General features: G+C 51.6%; 12 protein-coding genes across 12 annotated transcripts; 6 read left to right on the top strand and 6 right to left on the bottom strand.

Moving 5' to 3' along the window:
* Positions 1–248: 248 nt before the first annotated feature.
* N7532_008197 (ceramidase) lies at positions 249–1,506 on the top strand (the record flags this gene model as incomplete). The annotated part of the gene is made up of 4 exons (XM_056620689.1): positions 249–338; positions 400–586; positions 743–1,259; positions 1,323–1,506. The coding sequence occupies 4 exons, from the start codon at positions 249–251 to the stop codon at positions 1,504–1,506; spliced, it is 978 nt and encodes a 325-aa protein (XP_056471495.1).
* A 561-nt stretch (positions 1,507–2,067) lies between these two features.
* On the bottom strand, positions 2,068–3,625 carry N7532_008196 (putative toxin biosynthesis protein; the record flags this gene model as incomplete). The annotated part of the gene is made up of 4 exons (XM_056620688.1): positions 2,068–2,982; positions 3,024–3,136; positions 3,197–3,335; positions 3,431–3,625. 4 exons carry the CDS (start codon positions 3,623–3,625, stop codon positions 2,068–2,070), a joined length of 1,362 nt encoding a protein of 453 aa, XP_056471494.1.
* Positions 3,626–4,270: 645 nt separating this feature from the next.
* N7532_008195 (uncharacterized protein) lies at positions 4,271–7,004 on the top strand (the record flags this gene model as incomplete). The annotated part of the gene is made up of 4 exons (XM_056620687.1): positions 4,271–4,357; positions 4,417–4,853; positions 4,904–6,284; positions 6,345–7,004. The coding sequence occupies 4 exons, from the start codon at positions 4,271–4,273 to the stop codon at positions 7,002–7,004; spliced, it is 2,565 nt and encodes an 854-aa protein (XP_056471493.1).
* Positions 7,005–7,155: 151 nt separating this feature from the next.
* N7532_008194 (ESCRT-II subunit protein VPS25) lies at positions 7,156–7,802 on the bottom strand (the record flags this gene model as incomplete). The annotated part of the gene is made up of 2 exons (XM_056620686.1): positions 7,156–7,268; positions 7,325–7,802. Coding segments are annotated over 2 exons (591 nt in total), but the record flags the coding sequence as incomplete, so codon positions are not given.
* A 226-nt stretch (positions 7,803–8,028) lies between these two features.
* trm8 (tRNA (guanine46-N7)-methyltransferase) lies at positions 8,029–9,220 on the top strand (the record flags this gene model as incomplete). The annotated part of the gene is made up of 3 exons (XM_056620685.1): positions 8,029–8,207; positions 8,336–8,523; positions 8,595–9,220. 3 exons carry the CDS (start codon positions 8,029–8,031, stop codon positions 9,218–9,220), a joined length of 993 nt encoding a protein of 330 aa, XP_056471491.1.
* A 321-nt stretch (positions 9,221–9,541) lies between these two features.
* N7532_008192 (LIM domain protein) lies at positions 9,542–12,124 on the bottom strand (the record flags this gene model as incomplete). The annotated part of the gene is made up of 3 exons (XM_056620684.1): positions 9,542–9,868; positions 9,927–11,926; positions 12,043–12,124. The coding sequence occupies 3 exons, from the start codon at positions 12,122–12,124 to the stop codon at positions 9,542–9,544; spliced, it is 2,409 nt and encodes an 802-aa protein (XP_056471490.1).
* A 948-nt stretch (positions 12,125–13,072) lies between these two features.
* Positions 13,073–14,666, top strand: N7532_008191 (MCT family MFS transporter; the record flags this gene model as incomplete). The annotated part of the gene is made up of 2 exons (XM_056620683.1): positions 13,073–13,297; positions 13,377–14,666. The coding sequence occupies 2 exons, from the start codon at positions 13,073–13,075 to the stop codon at positions 14,664–14,666; spliced, it is 1,515 nt and encodes a 504-aa protein (XP_056471489.1).
* Positions 14,667–14,839: 173 nt separating this feature from the next.
* On the bottom strand, positions 14,840–17,982 carry N7532_008190 (exosome catalytic subunit DIS3; the record flags this gene model as incomplete). Its single annotated transcript, XM_056620682.1, has 2 exons — positions 14,840–17,736; positions 17,787–17,982. 2 exons carry the CDS (start codon positions 17,980–17,982, stop codon positions 14,840–14,842), a joined length of 3,093 nt encoding a protein of 1,030 aa, XP_056471488.1.
* A 254-nt stretch (positions 17,983–18,236) lies between these two features.
* On the top strand, positions 18,237–19,327 carry N7532_008189 (carbon-nitrogen hydrolase family protein; the record flags this gene model as incomplete). The annotated part of the gene is made up of 5 exons (XM_056620681.1): positions 18,237–18,248; positions 18,317–18,409; positions 18,474–18,757; positions 18,821–18,899; positions 18,971–19,327. The coding sequence occupies 5 exons, from the start codon at positions 18,237–18,239 to the stop codon at positions 19,325–19,327; spliced, it is 825 nt and encodes a 274-aa protein (XP_056471487.1).
* Positions 19,328–19,690: 363 nt separating this feature from the next.
* N7532_008188 (uncharacterized protein) lies at positions 19,691–20,145 on the bottom strand (the record flags this gene model as incomplete). The annotated part of the gene is made up of 2 exons (XM_056620680.1): positions 19,691–19,775; positions 19,886–20,145. 2 exons carry the CDS (start codon positions 20,143–20,145, stop codon positions 19,691–19,693), a joined length of 345 nt encoding a protein of 114 aa, XP_056471486.1.
* A 92-nt stretch (positions 20,146–20,237) lies between these two features.
* Positions 20,238–25,902, top strand: N7532_008187 (bifunctional ATP-dependent DNA helicase/ssDNA endodeoxyribonuclease DNA2; the record flags this gene model as incomplete). The annotated part of the gene is made up of 8 exons (XM_056620679.1): positions 20,238–20,412; positions 20,521–20,583; positions 20,647–22,307; positions 22,364–22,459; positions 22,515–23,009; positions 23,065–23,326; positions 23,381–25,093; positions 25,145–25,902. The coding sequence occupies 8 exons, from the start codon at positions 20,238–20,240 to the stop codon at positions 25,900–25,902; spliced, it is 5,223 nt and encodes a 1,740-aa protein (XP_056471485.1).
* Positions 25,903–26,534: 632 nt separating this feature from the next.
* On the bottom strand, positions 26,535–27,569 carry N7532_008186 (uncharacterized protein; the record flags this gene model as incomplete). The annotated part of the gene is made up of 1 exon (XM_056620678.1): positions 26,535–27,569. The coding sequence occupies one exon, from the start codon at positions 27,567–27,569 to the stop codon at positions 26,535–26,537; it is 1,035 nt and encodes a 344-aa protein (XP_056471484.1).
* Between the last annotated feature and the right edge of the window lie 184 nt (positions 27,570–27,753).

Here is a 27,753-nt window from a genome sequence, read left to right as displayed (position 1 = left end):
CGGTGTACTTCCACCCAGATTGTATTATGTCGGACTAATTTTTATTGACTGTCGATCTTCAAATACCCATCGATACCAACATTCTCACCGGACACAGAATAATACGAATAATACTACTGTCTCATACCAAGCCAAACCGCAACCGGCAAGCCGCGGAGGCGCCAATCAGCAGGGCCCAATTGCGGGTATGCATCCGACGTCATGGCCAGACGGCACTTTCTCTCTTCTTCACCACCTTCATCCCAAAAATGCGGTGGCCTCTACCTCATATCCCATACCCGCCTGCGAAGGCCGGGTTCTGGAGCCCTGTTACCTCAACTCTGAACTGGTGCGAGGAGGTAAGTCTACCCAACTGAGCTCGCCCGGAGCCTCCGGACACGCCACTAACCGCTGCGCCAGGACTACTATGTCACCGTTTACTCTGCTGAAGTCGTCAACGCCGTAACGAACCTCCTATTTATGTGGCTGGGTATCAGGGGCCTGATCAGTTGTCGGCGCAATCAACATGATCAGATCTTCTCTGTCGCCCTTTGCGGCTACTTGGTTGTCGGCACAGGAAGCTTTCTCTTCCATTCCACCCTCAAATGTAAGTCGGTTCAGCTTCCTGCGAACTCTCTCCGACCAGTGCACGAGCAGCGGGATGGCGTCCGGGTCTTATCAGCTCCAGATATCATCATCCGAGGGAGGAATTTTGCTTATTGGAGCCTGTGTGCATATTGCTAACCGTTGATTTCGCGCGCAGATCCCATGCAGCTCGTGGATGAGCTTTCCATGATCTATACCACCTGCCTAATGGCTTATGCCTTGTTCTCATACCGCCGTCCTACGGGTGTACGCCTGGTCCTTGCCATTGCCCTCGCTGGGATGGCCGTCTTCATCACTCTATACTACCACTACCTCCAGGATCCAGTGTTCCACCAAAACGCCTATGCACTTCTCACGACAGTTGTCGTCTTGCGCAGCATGCATACCATGGAGGTAACCTTGCGCCCGAGATGGCGCCACTCGCGCGAGGAGGATCGCCTCGACCGCCAGAAGAAGGGCCTGCCGGTTCCCTCGAAAGAACGCCAGCACTACGAGAATGTGCGCGATAAGAAAATCCTCAAAACTATGTGGTTCATGGTAGTGTACGGACTTAGTATGTTCCTCGGCGGATTTCTCATTTGGAACCTCGACAACCAATTCTGCCCCCAGATTCGCCGGTGGCGCCATTCGGTGGGTTTGCCGTGGGGTATTTTCTTGGAGGGGCATGGTTGGTGGTATGTGCAAACCCGCATCTTTTCTAAAAAATTTCCCACTCATCCTCTGACTCTCTATTCTAGGCACGTCATGACCGGGATCGGTGCATACCTGTATATCATCTGGGGAATCTGGCTGCGACACTGCCTGAACAAGAAGCAAGACGACTACCATCTGCACTGGGCCCGATTCTGGCACATTCCCGAGGTGATTCGTATCACTCCCACAGCGCAAAACGGTGCGGCCCGAGCCAAAAAGTCATCCTAAATGCCCAAAGCACGGTTCATTTATCATGTCGTCTTTTACTTGTTGCTCAACAAAAAGAAACTGTGAAATAGCGTGGAACGTGAACGTCCTATATTCTTACCCATATCAATCTGGGGTTCTCTCGTTACTATCAAACCCGATTGGGGTACCCTTGATTTTTCTACATCAAATTGTTGGACACTCTCCGTTCCTGGTGGCGGAAAATTCACTGACGATAGATATACCTTGCCAGTTGCGCAAAGGACTATATGGCGCAAGGTTGTTGCAATAGACAGGATCAGGGTTCTTGGTTTTTGGTTGCAGTGTCTTGGTCTGCGTTTGGCCAGCTTCCTCGATTCTTCTGTGCCCCGCATTCTTAGGAAACAAATTGAAATGGAGAGAAATACAAAAGGTGTGACGAAGCTCCATTGTGTAGTAGCATTGGGGTTGTATTTACATCTGTCGAATGTCACCTCGATCAAAAATCCTCCTAAATGTGTCACAAAGTCCAAAACCGCTTTATTCTGAGAGAAGGACAAAGAGTTATCAATCCCTATTCTTTATACAACAAGCCTCAATCGCTCAGAGCTTCGAGCCAGACTGGGTAGAATCGGCCTTCTTGGACCTACGTGCAGGCGCAGGGACATGTTTCAGCCAGTCCACATCGACAGTCGTCTTCTCCAGCTGAGTCTTCTTTTCCCACTGGGAACGGAAGCTCTCCTCCTCGTCCCGCCAACGACGCAGCTCTGGGACCAACCAGGAGACTGCCGCATCTGCACACTCGTTGACGGCCTCTTGTGCAAGCAAATGGCCCTTGTCTTTAAGTAAGACATCCCGCACCCGGCCAGCAGCAACGCCACCGCTACCTCCGAGACCAACGCCCGTGTTGGCGAGTTTGTCTGCCATCATCCAGGGCAAGCACATGTCGGATTTTCCGGCGAAGATATACAATACGCTCGGGCGGAGATGCGGCAATTGGGAGAAGATGCGCGCCGGCTCGGGCCGGTAGAAAGGATGCGAGTCCGGGTGGTCTGCGTCAAGATCTGGGTGCGTTACCCGGTTCACAGGCTTACCGCTGCCAGGGATATGGTTATAGTTTGGTCGCGAGAAGGTAAAGACCTCTTGGTGAAGCGGAGTGCGTAGTGTCACCGGGGTGTTCTTTGGATCGGTTATAGTCTTATCGTTGAGGGGATGCAGGGGTGTGGGCAGGTCTCGTAGGCCATACTGGACCCAGCGCTTCAGTACTCGCGGGTCCCAGGCCTGATAGAAGGGACTCCGCTGGAATCCTTCTTCTGCAGCCTGTCGCGATGGCCAGATATCGCGCCGGTGAGTAGAAAGTTGAGTCGTCTTCGCAATCACTCGTTTTCTCTGCTCAAGGCTGAATCCATCGAGCTGGGTGGTTTGACGCTGAACTACCGGGTCAAGTAGTACCAAAGAATGGAACAACCGGGGATGCATCAAGCTGAGTTGTGTGCTACAGAGTACCGTTGTAAGCCCCTGGAAATAGGTTTGAGTGAGGTTACAGTAGGGCCTGTTACTGACAGATGCGCGCCGCCGAAACTGTGACCGATGCCGACAATAGGTCGGGGCATTTCAGCCCGCTTGACGTTGACTAGGTGGAGAAGGTCTCGAGGGTGGTCAAACCAGCTTGCTATTGATCCTGTGTGAGCATTTTGAAGCACTCGGGGGACTCCGATCACGGGTCACATACGGTCATTGCCCAAGATATTTTCATTTAGCACGCTGCTTTCGCCTTGCCACGCCACATCGGCCATCCATATGCTGCGAATCCGAAAGCCGTCTTCTTTGGTTCGCTCGTGGATTTCCTCCCAAAGCGGTTCATATAGTTCCTAGCCAGTGTCAGTCTCAAGCATAAAAGCGACCTTAATTCTGTCCGAATAGCCTCAAGTCGGAGCTGCGACACACGCTCGACATGTTGTCATACCTTGGGAAAACCATTTGCATGTGCGGCCAAAATGGTCACATCGCCTGGCTGTGGGTTGGGGTTGTCGAGAGGGATGTATTGTTTCACAACCAGGTTCAAGAGCTCTTCCTGGCTGTTGGCCGTGGCAGCAGGATACTCGCGGATATGCTGGCCAGGCACCACATGCTCGACGATGCGAAAGGGAGAAGATGCCATGGTAAAAAAAAAAAAAATGTTCCTTGAGGATCTTGCGAGGGGGGATTCGTCGTTCAAGCACGTCCGCTTCCCCGGAATATCAATGGAGTTGACTTGCCGACGGGCGCAGAAGAGCCGAGGCCCTTTGGGTCGGCGCTCTGCATCCGCCCAACTGCCGGAGCTCCACGCGGTGAACTTACTACGAGTAAGCACTGCGATCATTGCCAGTTGCGATCGCGTAAGGTGTTTGAATTTGAACTCTATGCATATATCCCTCAAAGATATCTGTGAGTGGTGTTTGTATGAATGATTTTACGAAATATTCGATTGGACTTTATGTGACGCTACATTGTAGGATTTATACCATACAATATATAGCACTCGCACCGTCATTGGGGTTAGGAAATATAGTAGTTGCTTGAGAGAAAATACCTTCGTACTTCACGAAACCAAGGGGACGACTGTCTTGGAGCTCGCTCAATTCATTATAGCATCTTCAACATCAGCCAAATTACGTTGACCGTGTATATTCAACTTGTCGCACCCGAGTTTCTTTGCCCCCGCGCCAGCACGTGACCTGGCGTCGGCCGGCGATGATTGAACACGCGCCAACGCGTTCTCGACCCTCCTCCCCACAACCAACCGCGAACACGCCAGTTGATCGCCATGGCGGATGAAGCTCCCAAGCTCTTCGAACAGTGCCGCGTCTTCGTTGTATGCTCTCAGGAGCTTCCTCTGGAGACGGCTGAACAGGTATATGACTCCGCCAATCGGCGCACGAAGACGCGAGGCTAATTACCCAATTTCCTCAGCTCGCAGCTATTATCGAAGAACATGGTGGCGATCCATCGATCCATCAGAGCGGCCCAGAGAAATTTGATGTCATTGAATGTACCCATATCGTTTCGAGCACGATTCAATTCCCCTCATACGACTACTTTTCCAACGCTTTGATCCCGGTTGTCAAGCCCTCCTGGGTCCATGCCTCCCTCTCCAAGCACAAGCTGGCGAATCCGCGCCAGCATAGTCCGGACCCGAGATTATTTCTGAACGACGTCGTGGTCACCTGTGGCGACATCCCCGAGGGGGACAAAGACGCCATCATTGGCGGCGTGTTAGCCAAGGGTGGCCTCTACAGCCCTCGAGTTACCGGCATGGTCACCCATCTGGTGGACTTGACGGAAAATTCAGACAAGGCGCGCATGGTGAAGATCAAGGGAATGCGCGTTAAGATCGTTCTACCCCACTGGTTGGTTCGGCCGGTCACCCTCACGTCTGAAAGTTACTGACTCCATGCAGGTTCGATGATTGTCTGAAACTTGGCCATCGTATCGACGAACGACCCTACATGCTCCCCGATCCCGAGATACTCCGCGCAGGTCCCGATGACCCAATTCGGTGGAGCGAGAACAAAGATGTGGCTGGCGCCTCGACCCCTGCACCTTCTGCTATGCCTACTCCTGGAAAGTTAAACCAACCGAGCGTGTTTGAAGGCAAGAGTGTGATGCTATCCAAAGACCTAGGCATCGGATCGCACCTCCAACAGTCCATCGAGGCAGTGCTCACCAGAGGTGGTTGCAGTATGACGCGAAATGTCGATGAGGCAGATTGGGTCGTGTGCCGTTTTCGCGATGGATTTGTGTACCGGACAGCTTCGCGGCTCGACAAGGTTGTCGGTAACCTTGCCTGGCTATACTACCTAATGACGTTCAACACGTACACCCGCCCTCTCAGCAGACCCTTGCACTACCCGGTCTCCCGTACGCCAATACCTGGATTCGCAGGACTGAAAATCAGTCTATCGAACTACGTTGGTGAGGCGAGAATATACCTTGAGAACTTGATTGCGGCCTCTGGAGCAGAATGCACGAAGACATTGAGGCAGGAAAATACGCACTTGATCACTGCTCATGGTACCAGTGAGAAATGCAACGCGGCCAAAGAATGGGGACTGGAGGTTGTCAACCACCTATGGCTGGAAGACAGCTATGCCAAATGGAAGGAACAACCAGTTTCTGATCCCCGATATACTCACTTTCCTTCGCGAACAAACCTGAGCGACGTTGTTGGTCAAAAGATGCTGGATCATGACGTTCTAGAGGAAAACTTTTTTCCATCTACGGACGCAGAGGCAGAACCCGTCTTCCTGCCGCAAGCCATGCAGACAAAGGATCAGAATGCGATTGCACGACCTTTGGCCGGTAAATCAGACCAGGAAGAGGCAAAAGACTCGGAGGCAACACATGATACTCCGCAGCCGACTGGGAAGAAACCTCGCAGACCATCGGAAAACAAAAAACTCCAAACACCTGTGCGATCGCGTCTCATACCTGAAAACAAGGAAAACGAGACGCCTTCTTCTACCAGCAGTCGAAAATCCAAAGATGCAGCTACAGCTCGCCTTCATGATCTAGCTCCAGATCTTGCTCTTTACGAAAAGGAGAGAAAGCGCGTCGGGGGGGTCATCTACGGTGGCCGACGCAAGTCCGATGAAGACCGGGTCGACATGACCAAAAACCAGAAGAAACGTCGTTCTGCAGAGCCACAGGACGAGAGTGACGACGAGCAGATGACGGATGCAAAGCGGCAGAAAAGGACTCGGCCGCCAATTTCTATGCATCTACTAATTACCGGCTATCAAAAGTGGGTTGGACACGAAAAAACGGAGGATGCAGATAAGGTATGAAAAGATACATCCCACAGACACAGAGACACACCAACATGCTCACACGTTTCATAGCGTCACCTCCGAGAACTGGGCATCATGGTCGTCCAAGACGCTCGCAGGTGCACACACCTTGCAGCGCCTGCGATTCTACGAACTACAAAGTTCGTAAATGCGCTCGCTTACGCCCCACAGATTGTCAGTACGGAGTTTATTACCAGCTGTCTAAAGCAGGATAAGCTTCTGAATCCATCAGATTTCCCCTTGGTGGACAAAGCGGCCGAGACAAAGTTCCAGTTCTCTCTGGAAACGGCCGTGGGAAAGGCCAAGGCTAACAGGAACAAGCTCCTCAATGGATTCCGAGTTTATTGTGTTGAGGACATCCGTGGCGGGTTTGACGCTTTCAAATCGATCGTCGAGACAAACGGCGGCGAGTGCTTGCTTTTCCGCGGTCGCCTGGCACTCGCAAAGAATTCTCGTCGCGAGGAAAGCGACGACGAGGATAGTGATATGGATGGCGATGAACCGGGTCGCAACGAAGTCTTTCTCTTGAGCAGTGTCGAGCCCAGACACGCTCGGTTATGGCCTCGCTTCCGGCAGGTGGCGGAAGACATTAAGAAGACACCTCGAATTGTCCGCGTGGACTGGCTGTTAGATATAGCCATGTCACAAGAGCTCCGGGCCGCGGGGGACTATGAGGTCACCGAGGAAATGGTTGAAGCTGTTGACGAATGAGGTCAGGGACGTGCAGCGTAGTATGTACATGTTAGGATATCGGGATTAGCAGCTGGGGTTGGTGTGGCCGCGGCTTTGAGCGTTTGCTTTTTATCTGTCACGAACAGCCACGATCTATCATCAAAACAAGTATTTGATCAAAATCTTGCCTCTAGAAAAACTTGACTCCCTCTTCGCCCTCACTGCCAAAGATCTGAGTCTTGCCCCGCTTAACGAGGACATTCAGCGTCTTCATCATTACATCCGTATCCATTCCATGGAATTCTAAGGGTAATTAGTGTCCAATTTCCCGTCTAAATAGAGCAGAGGCAGTCGCTCACCTTGTGAAACAGTCGCTTCTCCCTGCACCAACTCATAAACCGTCAGTACAGCCCCGCGCTGCCCGGTACTCTCAACCCAGTCCACCAGGACATCTGCCCACTCCTCCGGCCTCCTCCACCAGATATAAGCGACAGACTTGGGTGCTGCATTCCCTCCTGTTGCACTAGCATCCAGCCACTCGGCCCGTCGCCCACCACCTCCCTCCTCCTCGCTCTTAGCCATCCAATCTAGCACGGCGCGGGCTTCGGCAAGGTCGAGTCGCTTGCGCAGGCTCGCATTATGGAAGAGCGGGCTTTCGATGGCATCAATGAGATAGAGACGGAATTGACGGTGGTGTCGGCACCAAGCTTGGATCAGAGAAGACCACTTTTGTAGCTGGGAGAGGCGAGTGCTGCTGTTCGGTTGCGGGGTGAAGAAGGGCGGGAAGTTGTAGGTCGGAGGAAATACGAAGGGCGCGGCGGAAGTCATGATGGCGAGCTTTGTCGGCCGTATAATCCCTTATTTATCGAAGGGAAATAGCCCGGCGAAGTTCAAAAAGGAAAGCAAGGTGCGAGCAGTCCTGCGGAAGCTGTGAGTTGGTCCCGCGATCCGCGCGGAGAAGTGGGTGGGGAGAGACCCGCCGCAAATTAATATTCCTTTCCATCCAAGCTCCAACTTTCCGACTTCACCTCTACGCACATCCACGCCCACTCCCCCAGCTAACATGACCACGCCGCCGCCACCCAAGCGCGCAAAGCGTGAGGAGTACCGCCGCAACCTTCAGAACCAATTTGAGGCACACCAGAATCCCGATGCCGAGATCGCCGACGTCAAGATGCCGCAGAAGAAATTCTTCCGGCAGCGCGCGCATGCGAACCCCTTCTCCGATCACAAGCTGGACTAGTATGTTGAACTTCTCTAGCCCTCCTTTCAAATATCTTCTATATTTGGGCTTCATTAGACTTGCGCAGAGCTTGTTACGGGCGCTGGTAGACATGACGAAGACACTGAACTAACAGATCCGTGAATAGCCCTCTGAGCCCGGCGCATATGGATTGGTCGTCACATTTCCCCGCCTTCATTGACCCCGATACTTCGAAAACCACACTTGGGGGTGCACGCAAGCTGCTGAAGGACGTTGAGGTCGTGGACATTGGATGTGGATTTGGTGGATTGCTGGTTGGACTGGCACCTCTCTTGCCAGACACCTTGATGATCGGTAAGCTCATAAACATAGGCTCCTCAAGATACATACCTGTTTTGCGAGGACAACCTCTGACGCCTCTTTAGGAATGGAGATTCGAATCTCTGTTCTCGACTACGTCCGTTCGCGCGTCCACGCTCTTCGCATCCAACAGCAAAAACTTAAGAATGGCACGGCCGCGCAAGCCTCCGCCGAAAATTCGAATAACGCCGAAGCTTCTGTTGATGAGGACGAGGTTGGGAGTACAACAACCATCGTGCCAGGAAACTACGAGAACATCAGCGGAATCCGAGCCAACACGATGAAATTCTTGCCGAACTTTTTCGCCCAGCACCAGCTTTCCAAGATCTTTGTCTGCTTCCCAGACCCCCACTTCAAGGCGCGTAAGCACAAGGCGCGCATTGTCTCCGAATCGCTGAATGCCGAATACGCCTACGTCCTGCGACCTGGTGGTCTTATGTACACCATTACCGATGTGGAAGAGTATCACCACTGGGTCCTCCGGCACTTCGAGTACCAATCTGAAGAGGAGAGAGCGCAGGGCGGTATCAAGGACCTCTGGGAGCGGGTCTCTGAGGAGGAATTGGCAGCTGATCCTTGTGTGCGGGTTATGAGCTTCGAGACCGAGGAGTCGAAAAAGGTCTCCCGCAACAACGGCAATAAGTACGTTGCGGTGTTCCGACGCAAGGCCGACCCCGAATGGATTGCATGAACTTCTGGGGGAAAGAAGAAAAGCATCGTTCCTACTATATTATTCTTTGCGAAGAACAAGACCGGTGTACAGGCGTTAATCCGAACTCTATTGTATGCATTTTCAATACCACGAACGCTAAACACGATCTGCGCATGCTAAACTCAAGAAAGAAAACAAGAAATCTCCGAAATGAAAACAAAAACCCTGAATGTAACACAATTTAGAAATGAATCAAAGCGCCATCATAAACTCATGACCGAAAAACAAAACATCAACAGGTCATCAAGCAGTAAATCATCAAAAAACCGTTGAGTCGAGGACAATAGATGCATCAACATCTCAACACATCCCAGGTGCTTTGAGGCGAATACCCTCACATCTTTCACAGATAGCGAGTTGCACAGGCCCGCCAATGATGCGGCCCTTGGCCGTACGCTTAGGCTCTCCCTCGCGGACGAAGAAGCGGCCCTCAGGCCCGAACCCATCACCACACTCATGACAGACAAAGCACCGTTCGTGCCACTGTCCACCGATGGCAGTAATCACAACATCGTCCAGAACATGCTGCTTACATCCCAGGCAACGAGGGGCCGTGCGACGGGAATGGCATTTGAGACACCAGGCAAAACCGTCCTTCTCCACGAAGGGGGTCTTCGAATCAAAGGGCTGGTGAATCGTTAGTACAATGGCCGTACATAGAAAGGGAAGGGGGGTTGAAACGTACATCACCACACTCAGCACAGAAGAAGTGGCCGACATGCCATTCGGCACCACAGGCAACGACCACTTCTCCCTCAATAGGCGTCTTGCAGCTCTTGCAGCGCGGGCTGAAAAGCTCATGGAAATCCAAGTGGCAGTAGAACCGAGGCACGGGGGACTCCCCCTCCGGGTTGCTTTCAAGCCTTTCAGCCCTGCTTGCTGCGGGCTCCTCATAGAACGCCACACACTCAAGGGGTGTATGACAGTGGAAACAGATGAAGCATTCGGGGTGGAATCGTGACCCTCCGGCAGTGACGATCTTGCCAGAGATAGAGTAAGAGCATGACTCGCAACGAGCGGTTGGAACACCAGAGCGAGAATACGGGGTATACCTGCGACCCTGGGGATCCGAGTTTTGCCTGGCCGGGGAAGCCTGTTTGCTTTGACCGAACGCTGGTTGATGTCTCGGCCCCGTCGAAGTCGGTTTGCCCTTGGGCCGAGAGCTCTCGTCGATCTCTGAGATCGTGGGCTCTTGAATGTCAGGAACATTGATCACGGGCACCGGGGGCGGCTGTGACACTTCAATGCTGGGGGTCACCTCGACGGTTGGAGTGACCTCGATGCTGGGAGCCACCTCGATTGTGGGCACTGGTGGTGGTGCTGATGCAGGAGCCGGCGATGCCGAGCCGCGAGAACTGGGGCTCCATCGTTCAGGCTTTGGCTGATCACTCGACTGCCATTTCGGATCAAAGCTCACAATGGGTCGTCCCATGCGGTCACTGACGGCGGATGGCATGGGCAATTTCTCACTGCGATCCTTGAGCTTCTTGCTTGTTGCTGCACGGATGTCATCACTACGAATCTCCTTGCCATCTTTCATGGGTACCTCTTCCGTCTCCTCACGGGAGCTTGGAGGTGTCGGGGGAAGAGGATCATTCTTCATGTAGCTAGGGTTACGAGACTGGGTTGGAGGATTCTTGTGGATATCGAACTGAGAGATTCGGTCGCGCACGGACGAGTCTCCAGTCTTTCGGTCTCGTAGCCAGGGAAGCGGTTTGATGACGCGTGGTAGAGCGTTGCGCGGTTTATTACGCAAAGCCGAAGAGTCAGATTGAGAGAATTCTGGACGAGGCTCGACCACTTCCTTGGCCGAATCGATGGGCTCTTCATAGATATGGTCGTCAGGGTTTCGAAAAACACCCTTGGAGGAATCGCCACTGATCTGTCGAGGACGAGCGTTGGTATTGACATCGCTGGGCGCAGTAGGCTCTTCTCCGGGTAGCGCAAAGTTAACGCGGCGGTTCTTCTTGGTGTTCCCACCAAGGGAGGATCTCCGAGTGGACGAGTTGAGAGTCGCGTCGGCAAATTCAGGGCTGGAAGGGTTACTGGAAGAGCCATTTGACCCAACCGAATGGCGAAACTGGTTCGCAGAACCGACAGAGCTCTTTCGAGACTGACTTCGAATGGATGTACCCCGCGAGCTGGCATCGGGGTTCTGGTATGGCGCGTATGGGTTTTTGTAGGCCATTCCAGGGTTCTGGTGCATCCACACTAGCTCCGTAGCTTCATCTTGAGCGGCTTGATGAAGGCGAACATCATCGGACAGGTCCATATCTTGCAAAGCATCACGGAGTTCGCGCGCTTCCTCTTTCTCATGGCGGCGCTGGCCACTCTCCCGGTACGAGGGTACGGGAGATGCGGCAACTGGACGCGAGAATACTTGGGATGGGAAGACATTCTTTCTCACTGACACCGATCGTGGCTCCTGGGCCAGAGGACGTCCAACTGGGCCGCTCTCGCCGGTTTGGGAGGATGTGCGACGATGAGATAAGGCGCTTCCAGCACGAGGTTCTTCTTCCGGCGGAGTATTCTGACGATACATGGAAAAGGCAGACGCTGCGCGTGGAGGCAGGCCATCTTGGAGATCCGAAGTTGATGTTGCTGCTTTACCAGGGAGGGGACGAGATCCTGTGGGACGTGCTGGTCGGTTTGTTCGTAGATCTTTGAGATAGTTTGCTGTCGAGTCTAGCATTAGTTCTGTTATGGGTTAAAGTGCAGCTGCTTTTCGACTCTGGTCGTCGATGCAAAAGACCAGCTAACCAGTCGCGATTTGAATCGCCAGCTTCAAATGGGTCACTCACCAACTTGATCGTTGGACATGTAGGAGGGACCCGGCGGCGAGACCTTGCGCTGGCCGGCAGGCTTGGTATGCTTGTACATCATGGTTTTGGGGAAAGTATTCCAGGTCGGATCCCACTGAAAGTCACGCAGCAGCAGCAATCCAGGGAGGTGCGACGTCAGGATCAGCCAAGGTATGGAGCCTAAAGACTAAAGAGCTAACATCGCTGCCCAGAGGTGGACCGGTTGCGATCGCAGTGGGACCCAAACAAACACCGCCAGGGCAACCTGACCCGATCGGGACAGGGCTCAGGGCTTCTCCACGGTCACCTGCTAGCATGTGACTTGCATATCTCCGAAAAAATAGCCTACCTTTAGTTTAAGTAGGTATGTATGGTATCTTGACTACTGCAATGTATAGGGTATACTGGTGTAAATATATTTGATCGCAGCATGCGAGGACATGTCCAGCTTTTGTCAACACTTCATCTTGTATCCACTGCCCCTCGATGACATTCATAAGGTCTCACCGCCCCATCGATGTCTCCGCACCGGGTCGACGGTTCTTCGGGATTCGGCACTAAACCCCACACCCCCGAATTGGGGATGCAGAGGCCCCCTCGACGCGCTGGGATTTCCGACCAGGGCTCCCTCGGGCTCCCAGGGCACAGTAATCAATCTATACTCCGCGATTGGTCGACCGTAGCCGAACAGCGGCGTTTTCAAACCCCGGACATCTTCCCCGTGATGCCAACACTCGTAAAGAAAATTGTCGGCCCCATGTCCGACGTATTCCAAGTAGGGAATAGCCATGCGCTAGTCAAAGAGATGACTCCTAGTGTCCGTAGCTATTCGAGTTTTCCACCTACTTCTTGTCCGATATCACACCTCCCGCACAGAGTACTATACTACAATCGAGATATTCCATGTTGCGCCGAAAACGGTAAAGTTTGAATACTCCAAAAGTCTGGCTGCGCATATATCCGGCATCGCCACTGCCAACCTCGGGAAACCGACATCAGTTGAATATCTCGGCTTCCATTACCGACGGAAATGAACGACAATGAGCCGATAGAAGTGATTCGATCACACCAGGATGATAGGGACTCTATGCACACTAGCTCTCGGCGAGAGCGTGAGAACCCGCAGGGACCATCAGAGCCGCCAGTCGACGTCGACGAGAAATACAAGCGGGACATTCCTCCTGATGGAGGATATGGCTGGATCTGTGTTGCCTGCGTCTTTTGGATCAATGCCCATACGTGGGGAATAAATAGCGTGAGTGCATTATTCACCAGCCATTCTTGGCAAAAGACCTGTACAATGCATCTTCCACTGACAATCCGAGATCCTCCAGAGCTATGGAGTTTTCCTTAGCTACTATCTCTCTCACGATGTTTTCCCCAACACGTCAGCTCTCTCCTATGCCTTTACTGGAGGACTCAGCATCTCCTGTGCACTCCTTGTGGCCCCATTAGCCACCCGTCTCATCCAGGTCCTTGGAACCCGCTTCGTGCTGAACCTAGGTGTCTTCTTCGAAACGCTGTCTCTCATCGGGTCCTCATTCGCAACTCAAAAATGGCACATCTTCCTCAGTCAAGGCGTTTGCTTCGGCTGGGGTATGGGCTTTCTCTTCGTGGGCAGCGTTGGTATCGCTCCGCAGTGGTTCCATAAGCGCCGCAGCGTCGCTCAAGGTATCACCGCCGCCGGGTCCGGACTCGGGGGCCTGATCTGGTCTCTCGCGGTAGGTGCAATGATTCCTCGTCTCGGCTTAGGATGGGCCTTCCGTATTCTCGGTATCATCTCGTGCGCCGTCAATTTAGTTTGTGGTAATCTGCTTCGAGACCGCAACAAGCTTGTCGGTAGCCGATTTACGGCATTTCATCTCCCGCTGCTTCGCCAGCCAGAATTCTTGCTCTTCTTGGGCTGGGGTATCTTCAGCATGCTGGGATATGTGGCGCTGCTCTTCAGTCTTGCCAACTTTGCCCTCTCGGTTGGACTCTCGTCACATCAAGGCAGTATTGTCGCGGCCTTGTTGAATCTGGGTCAGGGCCTTGGTCGTCCTTTTGTGGGAATGTTCAGTGACCGACTTGGCCGCATCAATATAGCGACCTTATTGACTTTCCTGTGTGGCTTATTCTGTTTGGTAATTTGGATCTTCGCTGACAGCATGGGTGTTGTCTGTTTCTTCGCTGTCCTAGTAGGAACTGTCGCGGGAACATACTGGGCGACGGTGTCGCCCGTCCTCGCCGAAATCATTGGTCTACGAGATCTACCTTCAGGCCTCAGCATTACCTGGCTCACACTGGTCGCGCCGTGCACCGTCTCTGAGGCCATTGCCCTGCAACTCCGCACCGCCAAACCGGACGGGAACACTTCTTATCTCCGAGTCCAATTGTTTACAGGCTTTGTGTACATCGGTGCATCTCTGTGCCTGTGGCTCGTACGTGGTTGGAAAGTTGGAGAGCTAGAAATTGCTGAACAGCGCAGAGAATCTGTGGCCCGAGAAACGCCGCTTACGACCGCGACGGTGGGAGAGAAGCAGGATCGTTCTGCGACCAGAATACCTTCAATTGGCGTCGCTGATACACAGATATGGACACCATTCAATCTAGCACGGAGAATGGTGGCATTAAAACGTGTCTGAGACAATTGCCTGATTTGTATGGAAAAAAAATTCTTAGATATAAAAACTACGCGCATACACATCCTGGGAAGACGGAACAAGAAAAAAAGACCGTTGTAAAAATTTTCAACAATCATTTGTGAATTCCCCAAACGCCCATTTTTGTATCTATGAACTGCATAAACTCCATTCCATTAGCCGGTGATCAGAATTCGCACCCGCCTCTTGCCGGCGCCACGGCCTTCTTCCTTAACCGAGCTGACGTTCACCTTAACCTTCTGGAAAAGTTCCACGGTGACACCGCGCTCCTTCTCAGAGTGGCCCTTCTCCTCCACACGGAGTTTGTATTCTTCGATATCGAAATCTGTGGTCCGATGAGCCGCGAGTTCCTTTCGCTCCGAGACAGTCCAAGCGTTGGACTCGCCGGGGAGTACAAAGTCCTCCAGTCGAACGGTGCCCTCGATACCAAAACGGGGAACGAATACCACCACACCGTTTTCAAAGACACGCATCACGTAGCCCTCTTCATCGATGCCGCTATCAGTGCCGCCCTCGGCCATCTGTTCACCACGGGCCTTGAGCGCCTGACCAACGTAATACTCTATGCTAGCACGACCGGCGAACTGGGCGTTGCGGTGTCGGTAGTTGATGTTCTGGCATATATCCTCTAGCTTGCTACGGGTACTGACACCCTCGATAACCGCGTGGCCATCCTCACCCTCGTATCCGATGGCAGAAGCAAGTTGTCGGTGGACGATCAGATCGGCATATCGTCGGATAGGAGAGGTAAAGTGAGTGTAAATAGGCGAAGCAAGACCGTAGTGGCGGAATTCGGGCTCGGCATGTGCACCGGCACAAAAATATTCGGCAGATGTCATGCACCGAGTTGCCAGGATACGGACCAGAGTATTGAAGAACGGATTCTGAGAGTCGACACAACGATCTAGGGAGCTAGCAAGGGCACCAGAGCTGGAAACATCTAGCTCCATGCCTCGCTTCTTCGAGAGTTGATTAATGAGGTCTTCGAAGTTCTGTGGCGGGGGAGTGGCGTGTCGTCGGAGAAGGGCTGTTTGCGAGAAGGATTCGAAAATCTTAGAACCAACAGTAATGTTGGCGAGAAGCATAAACTCCTCGACCAGGCTGTTGGTCTCAAGCATAGCCTTTGTCTTGACATCGGTCAATGGATCACCGACTTCATCACTATCGGCTTCGATTCGGACTTCCGGCGAGGCAAGATTTAATGCACCGGCATCATAACGCTTCTGGCGAAGGATCTTTGAGAAACGCAGGAGGTTACGCATGCTTTCTGTCAGCTCATCCGTTTGAGATGGGTCATCAATGCGCTTCTGAGCCCTCTCATAACTAAATGCTTCACGCGAGCGAATGACTGATTTGGTGAAATCTGAAGACACGATTTCTGCGTTGGGCGTGACCTCCCAAATGACGGAGAAAGCGTAGCGCTCGACGTAAGGCTTCAGAGAACACAAATCTGTTCCAAGAAGTGAAGGTAACATGTCGATACGCTTGTCCACCAAATACACAGTGGTCCCACGAACACTGGCCTCAAAATCCATGGGGTTGTTGGGCTTGACAAAGTGTGACACATCCGCAATATGGACACCGACTTCGAAATTTCCGTTTGACAGAGGGCGGGCATGGAGAGCATCGTCAATATCTTGACAGCCTGGAGGATCAATGCTGCAGATGAGGAGGTCACGAAGATCTCGTCGGCCTTTCCAACCCTTGTCTTCCTTGCTGGCGGGAACTTTCCAGTCATGTCCCTCTGATGGAAGACAGTCCAAAACAGATTTGGGGAATGGCTTGTATTGCACATCATACTCCAGAAGAAGTGCCTCGGTCTCAGCAGCCTTGGTCTCTAGCTCTCCCAATGATCGGATAAAGTGGCCAGTTGGGTATCGGGAATCCCGATCCCAACTATCGATCGTAACGAGGATGCGCTTACCGAGAAGGTCACCAGCTTGCCGTGTACGAAGTCGAATCTTTGGAACTTTTCTGTCCATAGCTAGTACGAAGACGGTCTGTTGACGGCGACCAGAGGCAGCCTGAGAGCCGGTTGAGTTGGAGTCGACATGACCCACATACTGGCGCCAGCCACGCTTGATTATACCGACAACCTTGGCAGTTGGCTGAGGCTTTCCTTCCGAATTCTTTCCGTGAGCCTTTTTGACTTCTTCTTGAAGAGCTTTGCGCTCATTTTCCGAAACAACGTTCTCGGTTTCTTCAGAATCAGGGTTGTCGTTTCGAGTCACGGCTTCCTCGTCAACAATCTTGGAGGAAGGGGACTTCCACTGATCCTGCGGCAGGACCTCAATTACAACAACGTCACCTGAAATTGCACGGTTGCTGTTGTCGCGACCGAGAATAAGGAGAGGCTTGTTAAAGGAAGGAACCTTGACAGACCCTTCGAGATAGTTGTAAGGTGATACGTTGAACACACCTTGGTGTAGAGTTCCTGCACGCAATCCTGTCATGATCTTCGACATGGAGAGGTATTCCGGGTAGAAAAGTTGACCGGCAGTGCCTCTGGACTCCCGGGCTTCCCGAGCCTCACTGATCATATCGAGCAGTCTCTCCGAGTCCTCTAGGCCAGAGACATAGTCCGAGAGCGAAAGAGCGGTAACATTTTCCGCTTTGGCCTTTTTGATATTGTCTTTGTCGTCGGTGATGACAACAAGTGCAGGAATAGACTTTTCCTTCTTCCCCTTCTTAGCCGATGCTCGGAGGTGCTCTTCGTACCAGGTCGCGACCGCGCGCACTGCTCGGTCGTTGCGATCATTAATTGACTCTTGCGGTCCTCTGCGCACATGGGTTTCAAGTCGAAATTCGTTAAAGAAAAGGTAGAAGCGTTTCTCGTCGGTTTTGATGAGAGCGAGGAGACGGTTGTAGAGCGGCAGCGACAGATTGCGAAGCTCCTCAAGAACGGTCTGCAGAATAATCACATCGTAAAACGCACCAGTGTGCTCAAAAAGATCCATTCCATTCAATAGCGCATTTGTATCAGGAACGAGGTAGTGTCCGTGGGGAAAGGCTTTGGTGCCGGCGGGACGATCGGAGAGGATGAACGGTGCAACTGTCTTTGTTAGCAATCGGTCGCGATGAGCAGATTGATGGGGCTCTTACTGTTTCCATTGGCATCTGCAGGGGCGATCGAGGGGCATATGGAGCAAAGCTTCGAGGAGCAAGGAATGTCTTGCCTAAGATAGAGCTCGCGAACAATCTTTTGCACTTTTCCACTTTTCGTGGACCTCACGAAGACCTTGCTGGCGACATTGGAGGCCTGGGGGTTGGAAGGAAGGTCCCTCCTCAGACTCTTCATCGCGACGGGATATATCTGTCTGTGAGTAGCAGATGGTCGGTTGCAAGACACGTCGTGAGCAAGAACTGAGAGATGAACCTTGGCGTGCGACTTTTGAGGTTATCGCACTGAGCGGCATCGCGATAGCTGACTAAGCGCCTATCCGTCTCATCGTAGGAGCAACTGAGCAACGCACCTTCCGAAACCCCTCCCTTCTGCGGCCAGACACTTATTTTGATATATTTGATTTTGGGCTCCCGGTGGCTGTATAAACCATGGTTCACGCCGTACGTGCTCGACGACTACACTATCCATACTGACTATTTATTAATCGACTCTTCCCGATGTCCTATAGGCCGTTGGGCAGTTATGCGCAACAGCAAGCATAACCTCCAATCTAGTACAATGCCAAACATTAGTTCGAAAAGCGGCAGCAGCAGGTGCCAAGGTGATACATTCTCAAATTGACTTCTATATATTAAGTAGATGTTCGTAAGCTAATGCGTTACTAGGTGCTGTTTCTTCCAGAGGCCGCGGATTATATTGCTTCTTCCGCCGATGAATCTTTCTCTCTGGCACAGTCGCCGGACAGTGGAAACTTTGTTTCCGAATTGCAAAAGATCGCCAAGCTCGAGAGCATGCATATCAATGTTGGAATCCATGAGATGGCTTCAGAACACAAGCTAAAGAATTCATTGATTTGGATTGACGATAAGGGTGCCATCACCCAGAATTACCAGAAGGTCCATCTATTCGACGTCGACATCAAGGGTGGACCTGTTTTGAAAGAGAGCACGTAAGCTTCTTAATAAGGTCGCCCTAGACCCTTAACCCCCATGGTTGCTGAGCCAAAACACAGGAATGTCCAGCCTGGACAGAAAATCCTCCCGCCTTTCGAGACCCCTGTTGGGCGCATCGGGCTAGCGATTTGCTTTGATGTAAGTACGACCGCATGGCATACATCTTTGGTCTGTATGGTGCGCATCTAACTCGTATTGCATATTTCAAGCTGCGATTCCCAGAGATTAGTCTTGCACTGAGGCGCCAAAATGCCGAAATCATCACCTACCCATCGGCCTTTACAGTCCCAACTGGCAGGGCTCATTGGGAATCGCTGCTTCGTGCACGAGCTATTGAGACACAGTCATATGTGATTGCGGCCGCACAAGCGGGTCCTCATAACGAGAAGAGGCGAAGTTATGGCCATTCCATGATCATCAATCCGTGGGGCGAAGTGGTAGCGCAGCTGGGCGATGAACATCAAGAGCCAGAAATAGCGACCGCGGAGATTGATCTCGACCTCGTGTCGAAGATAAGGCGAGAGATGCCCCTGTTGCGGCGGACTGACCTGTACCCGGAAGTGTAAGGTTGAAAAGAAACCGAGGCAGATCAGCAGCATCAGTCAACAGTGCTTTCAATCCAGAACATCTAATCGGTTGGCGGGGTATGCTCCAACGGGATCTTTAGCAGTCAACTTCAAGACTCAGAAAAGGAGAAGGATGAATATCATTGTTTTGATCCATCTGTATTGATGCGATGGAAAGCAGACCCAACGGAATATAAAGTAGTACAGCAGGTAATGGAAATAGAAACACATGCGAAAACCCCATCTAAGAAAAGGAACGGAACATCATATCTGCCACCACGGGTGGTACAGGCGTGAACCGAAATTGTCCTTTTCCGATCTCTCTATGTACAGTGTACAGAATAGGCCCATGAACCAATCCGCTTAGTTCTTGGCCTTCTCAGGGTCCTCCAAGATACCCTCAGCCTCCAGTCGCCGGCGGGCTTCCTCAAGGGCCCAGGTTTGTATGCTGAAACGAGAGTCAGTTTTGATGTCTCAGTCACACGTAGATAAATCCGCCCAGGAGTTTGGTTTGAGGGCTGGACGGGTCTTGGGGTTGATTAAAAACTTAACACGTACGAGGTATCGGGCTTGAAAACATATGCAACACCGGCAACCAGGAAGCTACCAATAAATCCGTAGTACCAGATGCCCTCCCAGCCTTCCTTCACGTACTTCTGGCCGGGCTTAACGCCGAACAGCCAGCCGGTCGGGGGATCGTAGTGGTCACCGTGGTCAGCGGCACGGAGGCTGCTTCGGGTTGAGAACCCCTGGATGTTTTGCGGCCGGCGCAGCAAGCAGCGCGAACGGAGGAGTTGCGACACGGGACGAGCGGACATCTTGGAGAGTCGAGCGGTAGAAGAGGTCGGAAGGGACGGAGTGGAGAGTTCGAGGAATGGGAAACAAAGGCCAGCAGTCAGTCGCCTTGCCGATGTGGCAACAACAATTGCAATTGGTATGGCACTGCGATGACGAGTGGAGGGGCGGATTGATGTTGAAGCCGCAAAAGGCCGCTGGGGAGCTGACCGGTGACGGCGCTAGTCCTGTTTGGGCGATTTTCCCTGTCCGCCTTTACTGCCTGAAATACAAGGCTTCACAAGACCCGGGTGTTTCTGCCTGAGGAAGGAGGCAAAGACTCACGACGCGCGACGCGTTTCTTATCGCAAACCACCCCCAAATTAATCCCATTGGAGCTCACTGTCAACATTGTCGAGTCATTGCATCTGCCTACCCATACTGGGCGCAAGAGCTTCTGAGTACATATATCTCTCTACCTTGTACGTCCTCTCCAATTGCTGAGCGCAGATTTCGCGTTCCGTTGCTAATATTACTCGCCCCAGGCCAACGGGCTCGAGAATGTATCGTTACCCGATTTGAGACAAATTTCTGGGATATCCTGGGCCAGAACACGGCTATGGCGACGAACAACAACGCACACCCCATCTCGTCCGGCTCACGCACAAAACTGGATGCCTTCCGCTACCAAGACGCGAAGACGGCCCCAGAGAAGGTGCCCTCGAAAGACGGGACACAACCCGCACATGGAAATAAAGAGAACCAGAGCTCATGGCTGAACGGTGTGGTGGAACCGATGCATACATCTCCAGACAAGAACGACCCTTCGCCGGCAGAGTCCTCAGTGAATGACCTTAAGCCCGTCAAAGAATGCCCTCAGACTCCAGGAAATCGGATACCTCTCGCAGACCTCATTAGCAATGCTGAAGATTCTTTCGACCCGGCGCCGGGTCCAGAGGTGACGCCTGTGGACCATGTTGTCTGGCAACATATTCCTGCAAGCTCAAACCCAGACACTTCGTCCCAAACACCGGGCGGCCGTCGAAGGAAACGTCGTCACAGCTCATCCCCTGCCGGCTCTCCCTCACGCACATACTCGGAAAAGACCAAGGAACCACTCGATCTTCAATCCATACAAGCTCTTTTTAAAACCCCTCAACATGATCTTGCTGCAGAGCTGTGGAATAACTACATGGATAAACATGTGGTTAACGGGACCGAGGATCTCCCTCCAAACCGTCTAGCAAACCTTCTCTCCTCTTCTCCTCAAACGCCGGTTTCGGGAAGGACAAGTCGCGATTCCTCGGGCTTAAGACGCTCGATTAGCTGTGCTGCTGAGTGGCCAACAACCAGAGCGAAAAGAAGACGATTCAATCGCCAAGATCAAGGCTCAGGTCGGGGTATCTTCTCTCGCACCAGCAGCAATGTTTTGGACTCGGGGAAAAAACAATCCTCAAGGATCAACTTCTTGCTGGAGACCATTGAGAAAAGCCTCCAGCCGCCCCAGCCAACCGAGATGGGCCCACTTGGTTCTTCTCCGTTGCGGCAAAGGGTCGATGCCCAAAGATGCCGTTCGTCGTCTCCAATAACAGACCGGAAAGGACTTGGAAATGCTGGGACTGAACAGGCTCTCCCTGTGCCATCCGAAGAAAATAGCGTAATTGCCAAGACAAATAAGTTTCACGACCTCTCATCTGACTTTGGGGACGACGACCTTGATCAAGACCTTATGGATCTAGCAGATGCTTCAGCGGATCCATTTGTCGAACCAGAAAAGGACCGCAACGACTCTGACTTCTTGGGCTCCTCTGCCTGGTCGAGTTACGCGGCAGGAAAGCTTCATTCAAGCCATCCGAAGCCAATATCCACCACGGATGACAAACCGTCAATTGTTAATGAAATCATGAATAACGAACCCAAACCCGATGATTCGGATGACTTCGATGACGAGTATGGCGATCTCGACAATTTTGAAGATATACTTGCAGAATGCCACGGGAACACGGAACAGGCCAATTCGTTCAAGCCGCAGGCCGTGGGCCTGGCGACCACTGCATCTGCTGTCGCGGCCGTGAGCATGCAAGGCAAGCCTAATATTCAAGCCCCAGCGGATGTGACAGCATCGTCTGAGGACGAGTTCGATGATGACTTCGATCTGGACGCCATCGAGCAGACTATGAAGCAGGCGAGTCAAAATGGTGATTACGTTTGTCACTCTTAGTGAAACCTTTCTAGTCGTGTGCTGAAATATTCAAACAATAGAACCTGAAAGATCGAACCGCCATTAAACGTTACCTGATCGTGGAAATTGCAGAGAGCACGTACGTGTCTCTTAAAGGACGTACTCAACCCGAACAGGTTTGTATTTCGACTCCGTTCTCAAATGTTTGCTCGGGTGCTAATGAGCGAGTAGGTACTATCGGTCGAGGACGAAAAGACAAAAGCCCGAAGAGTCATAATCCTACGGGATTCGTGGTATGACACTCCCTGCAGCAAGGACTCATATCTTCATTTGGTCGGAAATTTCGATTCTTCTGGTCTATGCGTCGTAGACAACTCCAATCATATGATCATTCTTCATCCTGATCATTTGATATCAGCCACGGTCGTGGCAGACTCAGTCGATTGTCAACGTCGAGCTGTTTTACAAGATCGGATCAAAGCCTTTGCCCAACTCGAAAAGCCGCAAGCATTCGGTGTATTTTTCCACGAGGTCTTTCAAGAGGCCTTGAAGGCTAACCAATGGGGTCTGGATTCTTTGAGGTCTTTAGTCGAGAGAGTTCTGGTCGGACATATCGAAGAATTGTACGCGATCAACATGAGCGTTCAAGAAGCAGTCGGCGAAATCATGGGCAAAATCCCAACTATTCTGGCTTGGGCAGAGGTTTTTCTCCATGCAAAGCCACAGGTAATTTGAACTTCGTCATATAAACGATCGGGTTTCATGCTGACTTTGCTTACAGGCTAATTCAATGGTTGAAGATCGCAACAGCTCAAAGCTCAACCTCAGCATCAACAAATTACTCGAGGTTGAGGAGCACATCTGGTCACCCATGTACGGGCTCAAAGGCAACATCGATGCCACAGTCCAGGTTGCTTGTCGCGATGATACTGGTGTAAAAAATCTTGTCGTTCCCTTGGAGCTGAAGACTGGGAAACGCGATACCAACCAAGGTCATAGAGCCCAAACAGCTCTATATACACTCCTCCTTTCTGATCGATACGGTAACAGACCTATTTCTCATGTTGGGACTATCGGACTTGCTAACGTTTTCACAGATATTGAGGTCACTTTTGGCCTCCTTTACTACCTTGAAACCTCGAAGACACTCAGCATCCGAGGCATTCGGCATGAGCTTATTCAAATGCTGCAAGTAAGAAACCAGCTTGCTGTTTACATACGCGAGAAGACGCATCTCCCTCCGATGCTCAAGCGGTCGCGCATGTGCAATAGGTGTTATGCGAAAACCCCTTGTCTCGTATATCACAAACTCTCAGAAGATGGCACTGGTGAGACAAGCGGCCTTGGTGAAAACTTCGAGACTGCAACGCAACACTTGAGCCAAGGTGATCGTGACTTTTTTCGTAAATGGGATGAACTCCTTACCAAAGAAGAAGGGAATTTGGTGAGGTTTCGACGGGAGCTGTGGACTCTGCTCAGCAAGGAACGTGAATCCCTTGGTCGGTGCTTTGGTGACGTCGTGATCAATCCGCGTTCTGCGTCAGAGGATAAGAATGGGACGAAGATCAACCGTTACCGTTATACCTTTGTCAAGCGCCAAAAGTCTCCCGGTTTCTCGTTCGCCGAATCGCAAATATCCGTTGGTGAGCCAGTTGTTGTGTCCGATGAGAAGGGACATTTTGCTCTTGCCAATGGCTACGTGGTTCACGTGAGCGCGTCATATATTACAGCTGCTGTGGATCGGAGGCTACATAACGCGAGATCAAAAACGGCCGGTTTCGATGCCAAGACAAACCAATCTTTCAAGGGCATCATGGAAATTGAAAATGCTGAACCGGCAGCTTTGGAAGACCCGGACGAACAAATTGTCTATCGAATCGACAAAGACGAGTTCAGCAATGGCATGGCAACGGTTCGGAACAATCTCATTTGCATGATGGACAAAGACCTCTATCAAGCAAGACATCTCAGGCGGCTCATTGTGGAAGGTCAAGCTCCGGTTTTCAAGCCACAACCCGCTGCATATACCATTGCCAGTTCCGACAACCTCAATGTTGACCAAGAGCAAGCGATTGACAAAGTCATGAGTGCTCAAGACTATGCGTTGGTTCTCGGTATGCCCGGAACTGGCAAGACAACCACCATTGCTCATATCATTCGAGCACTCGTCGCGCAAGGGAAAAGTGTTCTACTCACTTCTTACACACACACAGCAGTCGATAACATTCTGCTGAAGATTCGTGATGACGACATCCGTATCCTTCGCATCGGTGCTCCGACGAAAATTCACCCTGAGATACAAGATTTTGCAGATCTCGCGGCTATTCCAAAACCGACCATTGAAGAGCTGAAGGACTCGTACGAAAATCCGCAAGTCGTGGCTACGACTTGTCTTGGTGTGAATCACAACATCTTCAACCAGCGCATCTTCGATTACTGCATTGTCGATGAGGCATCACAGATTACGCTTCCTGTCTGTCTAGGTCCAATCCGTATGGCAAGGACTTTCATCTTGGTTGGTGACCACTACCAGCTTCCGCCATTGGTACAGAACAAGGCGGCACAGGAAGGAGGCTTGGACGTCAGTCTCTTCAAATTGTTATCCGATGCGCAGCCCGACTCGGTTATCAGTCTAGAGCATCAGTACCGCATGTGCGAGGATATCATGCTGCTTTCGAACACGCTCATCTACTCCGGCCGCTTGAAATGTGGCACACCTCAAGTTGCAGCCCGCTCACTTGACATTCCAAACATCCATGCCCTCAAGCAATTTCACACCGATAATGAATGCTCAGCGCAGTCCCATCAACGTATGTGCTTCGGCCCTTCACATGGCCGATGCTGGCTTCTTGATTTATTAGAGCCATCGTCCAAAACCCTCCTGGTCAATACGGATCCTCTTGGTGCCATGGCTCTCGAAAGTGCGCAGGGTCAGCGCATTGTGAACCATGCCGAAGCCATCCTCTGTTCCCAACTTGTCGAATCCTTCATCGCCAGCGGAGTCCAACCTCAAAACATTGGTGTCATTACGTTCTACCGCAGTCAACTCTCCATCCTTCGGCAGACGCTTCGCCGCTATGCCCCGGACCTGGAAATGCATACCGCGGATAAGTTCCAGGGCCGCGATAAAGAAGTTGTCATTCTTAGTTGCGTTCGGAGTAACTCAGATAATCATGTTGGCGAGCTTCTTCGTGACTGGCGCCGTGTAAATGTCGCGTTCACGCGCGCTCGCACCAAACTCCTTGTCGTCGGTAGCAGATCAACTCTTCGTGATGGTAACGAGCTTCTTTGCAAATACGTTCGCCTCGTCGAGAGCAAGAATTGGGTCTACAATTTACCGCCAGGTGCCACCGAGAACCATGTTTTCCAAGCTACTGGTTTCAACTCCACACAGCTACCCTTTCAGTCTCCTGAGGCATACTCAATGGATGGATCTGCAAAGAAAGGAAATAGCCCTACTGTCAAAAAGTCCCCCTCGCGCGAGCCACTCAGCCCCTTGGGCTCTAGGCAACCTGGGCTGCGCAAGCCTGCGAAGAAAGGTGCCAAGCTGTTCAATGGAAATTCTGTCATCGGAAACAGGCCTATCATTCAAGACCTGGTGAATGACATATCTGGATAGAATTGTTGATGATTCATTTTTGGATCAGTCTCTTCGGAGACTTTCATGGATAGATGGCGAAGAAGCAGAAGTGCATCATGTATGGCGTTGAGAATATTGGATAGGTATTTTCTTTCTATCAGCGTTCGAGTAAAGTAAGATGCATGCGGCATTACATTATATTTTCTAAAGAAAGACCAAAAATGTAGCAAACCCCCCCCGATATGTGAAGAGGCTTTATTCGGTTGTTCCGGTTGTCCCACATCGAGTCAGCCATCGTCTGAGTCAGCGTGAGTGTGATTCTTAAGAGCCTCGCAGCTCGGAACTAGTAGGTAATTACTAGAATTGTACTAACAAGTAGAATGACGCTCTACGTCATTGCCGAATCATCAGCATCCCTACAATGCTAATTGCTAGACGGGCTGTGTCACATCTCATGGAATGGGTGCGTAAATTTTCCAATAATCATAGTAGGTTACACAAAAGAACGGATTCAATAAAGCTTCCACAAAAGGCTCGGGGCTTCCAAGAACAATGTAAACAAAACAAACCAGCGCCAGACATGCCCAGAACGCCTCGATGTGCTTTCGGGAAGAGGAATTTTTGAATCATGAACAATTCTCGAAGTTTACCCATCCCATGCTCCTAATCTATCACTTGCGCTCAACGCATGCCTGCTTTACTTTGGGGGCATTCAGATATGTCCGGTTTCCATAGCTGTCGAGCTTCCAGCGGCCATGATTATTCGGGTTGACAACAAAGTCGATGGGTACTTCGGGTTCCATGAACACGATCGTGTTCTTGTTTGCGGTTTTCTCGGGAGCCGAGACAGTTGAGACGAATTTTGAATCCCAGTGGTTGTTTTGAAGGTTGGAAACGGTCGAGGTTGGTGCTTGGGATGCAAATTGAGAAAATGCATTGGTAGCAGGGTATCCGTTGGATGCATAAAAAGATGCAGCTGAAAGTTTCGGTGGTGCAGGTTGAGCAGGATTGAAATGTATTTCTTGTGGTGGATATTGATGAGATGCAGTGCGAAATTTCTGCAATGCAGGTTGAGGAAGGGCGGCAGGTGGTTCCCATACCGGGGTAATGTAAGGGTGATTGACAGCAGGCCCTTGGATCTGAGTCCTGGGGGGAATGGGCCCATGGCAAGTAGAGGGTGGAACTGCTGGAACAATTAAAGCAAGGTCATTGTCGCTCGAATGAATGCGGATATAGTCTTGGCTTCCCTCGCTGGTGAGATGAAGAAGTTCCTCTCCGTGGACGCTGGTGCAAGTGCTGTTTTTCTCGCTATTGGTATATGCTTGGGGATCGTGTTCCGCGGTCGCCGCTGTAGTCACTGATCCCTCAGTCAGGGATGTGTGCCCAGAACTCGCCGACTGTGGGCTGGCATCCTCTGGATCGGACGGTGCATGGATGCTGGCAAGGTTGCCTGGGTTGAAAGTCACGAGCTCGCTCGGCTGCGAGTCCAAAGCCACCGTATATTTTCGGAGGGCGGACTCAAACTGATAATCGTCATGATGAATACCCTTGTTGGAGTTTCCCGGTCCATCTCCCCAATTCAGCAACGTTCGCAAAGAATCAGATGTCACATCGTCGAGGCTCGGGTCGAACAAGTATATGTCATTCGTCATGTCCATGTTGCTATCCCTTTTCCCCCAAGAATCGTCTAAAGAGCCGCCACCCATGACTTTTTCTTATTGCAGAGCGAGTGTGTAGCGAGATGGGATGTCGAGAGTATAGCGAAAAGAGTGGTATCAAAATAAAGGAATGCTTAGCGAATATAAGCAAGAGGCTATTGGTAAGAGTATGGGCAGAGAATGTGTGAAGGGAGGAAGAAACAGCAGAGAGCATGCCGAAGGCGAAATACAA

This window comes from Penicillium argentinense (assembly GCF_028826775.1).
Source record: "Penicillium argentinense strain IBT 30761 chromosome Unknown utg000009l_segment0_segment0, whole genome shotgun sequence".
In the NCBI taxonomy this organism is placed as follows: Eukaryota; Fungi; Ascomycota; class Eurotiomycetes; order Eurotiales; family Aspergillaceae; genus Penicillium; species Penicillium argentinense.
Note: the sequence above shows the minus strand (reverse complement) of the source record. Positions and strands in the feature narration are given on the sequence as shown.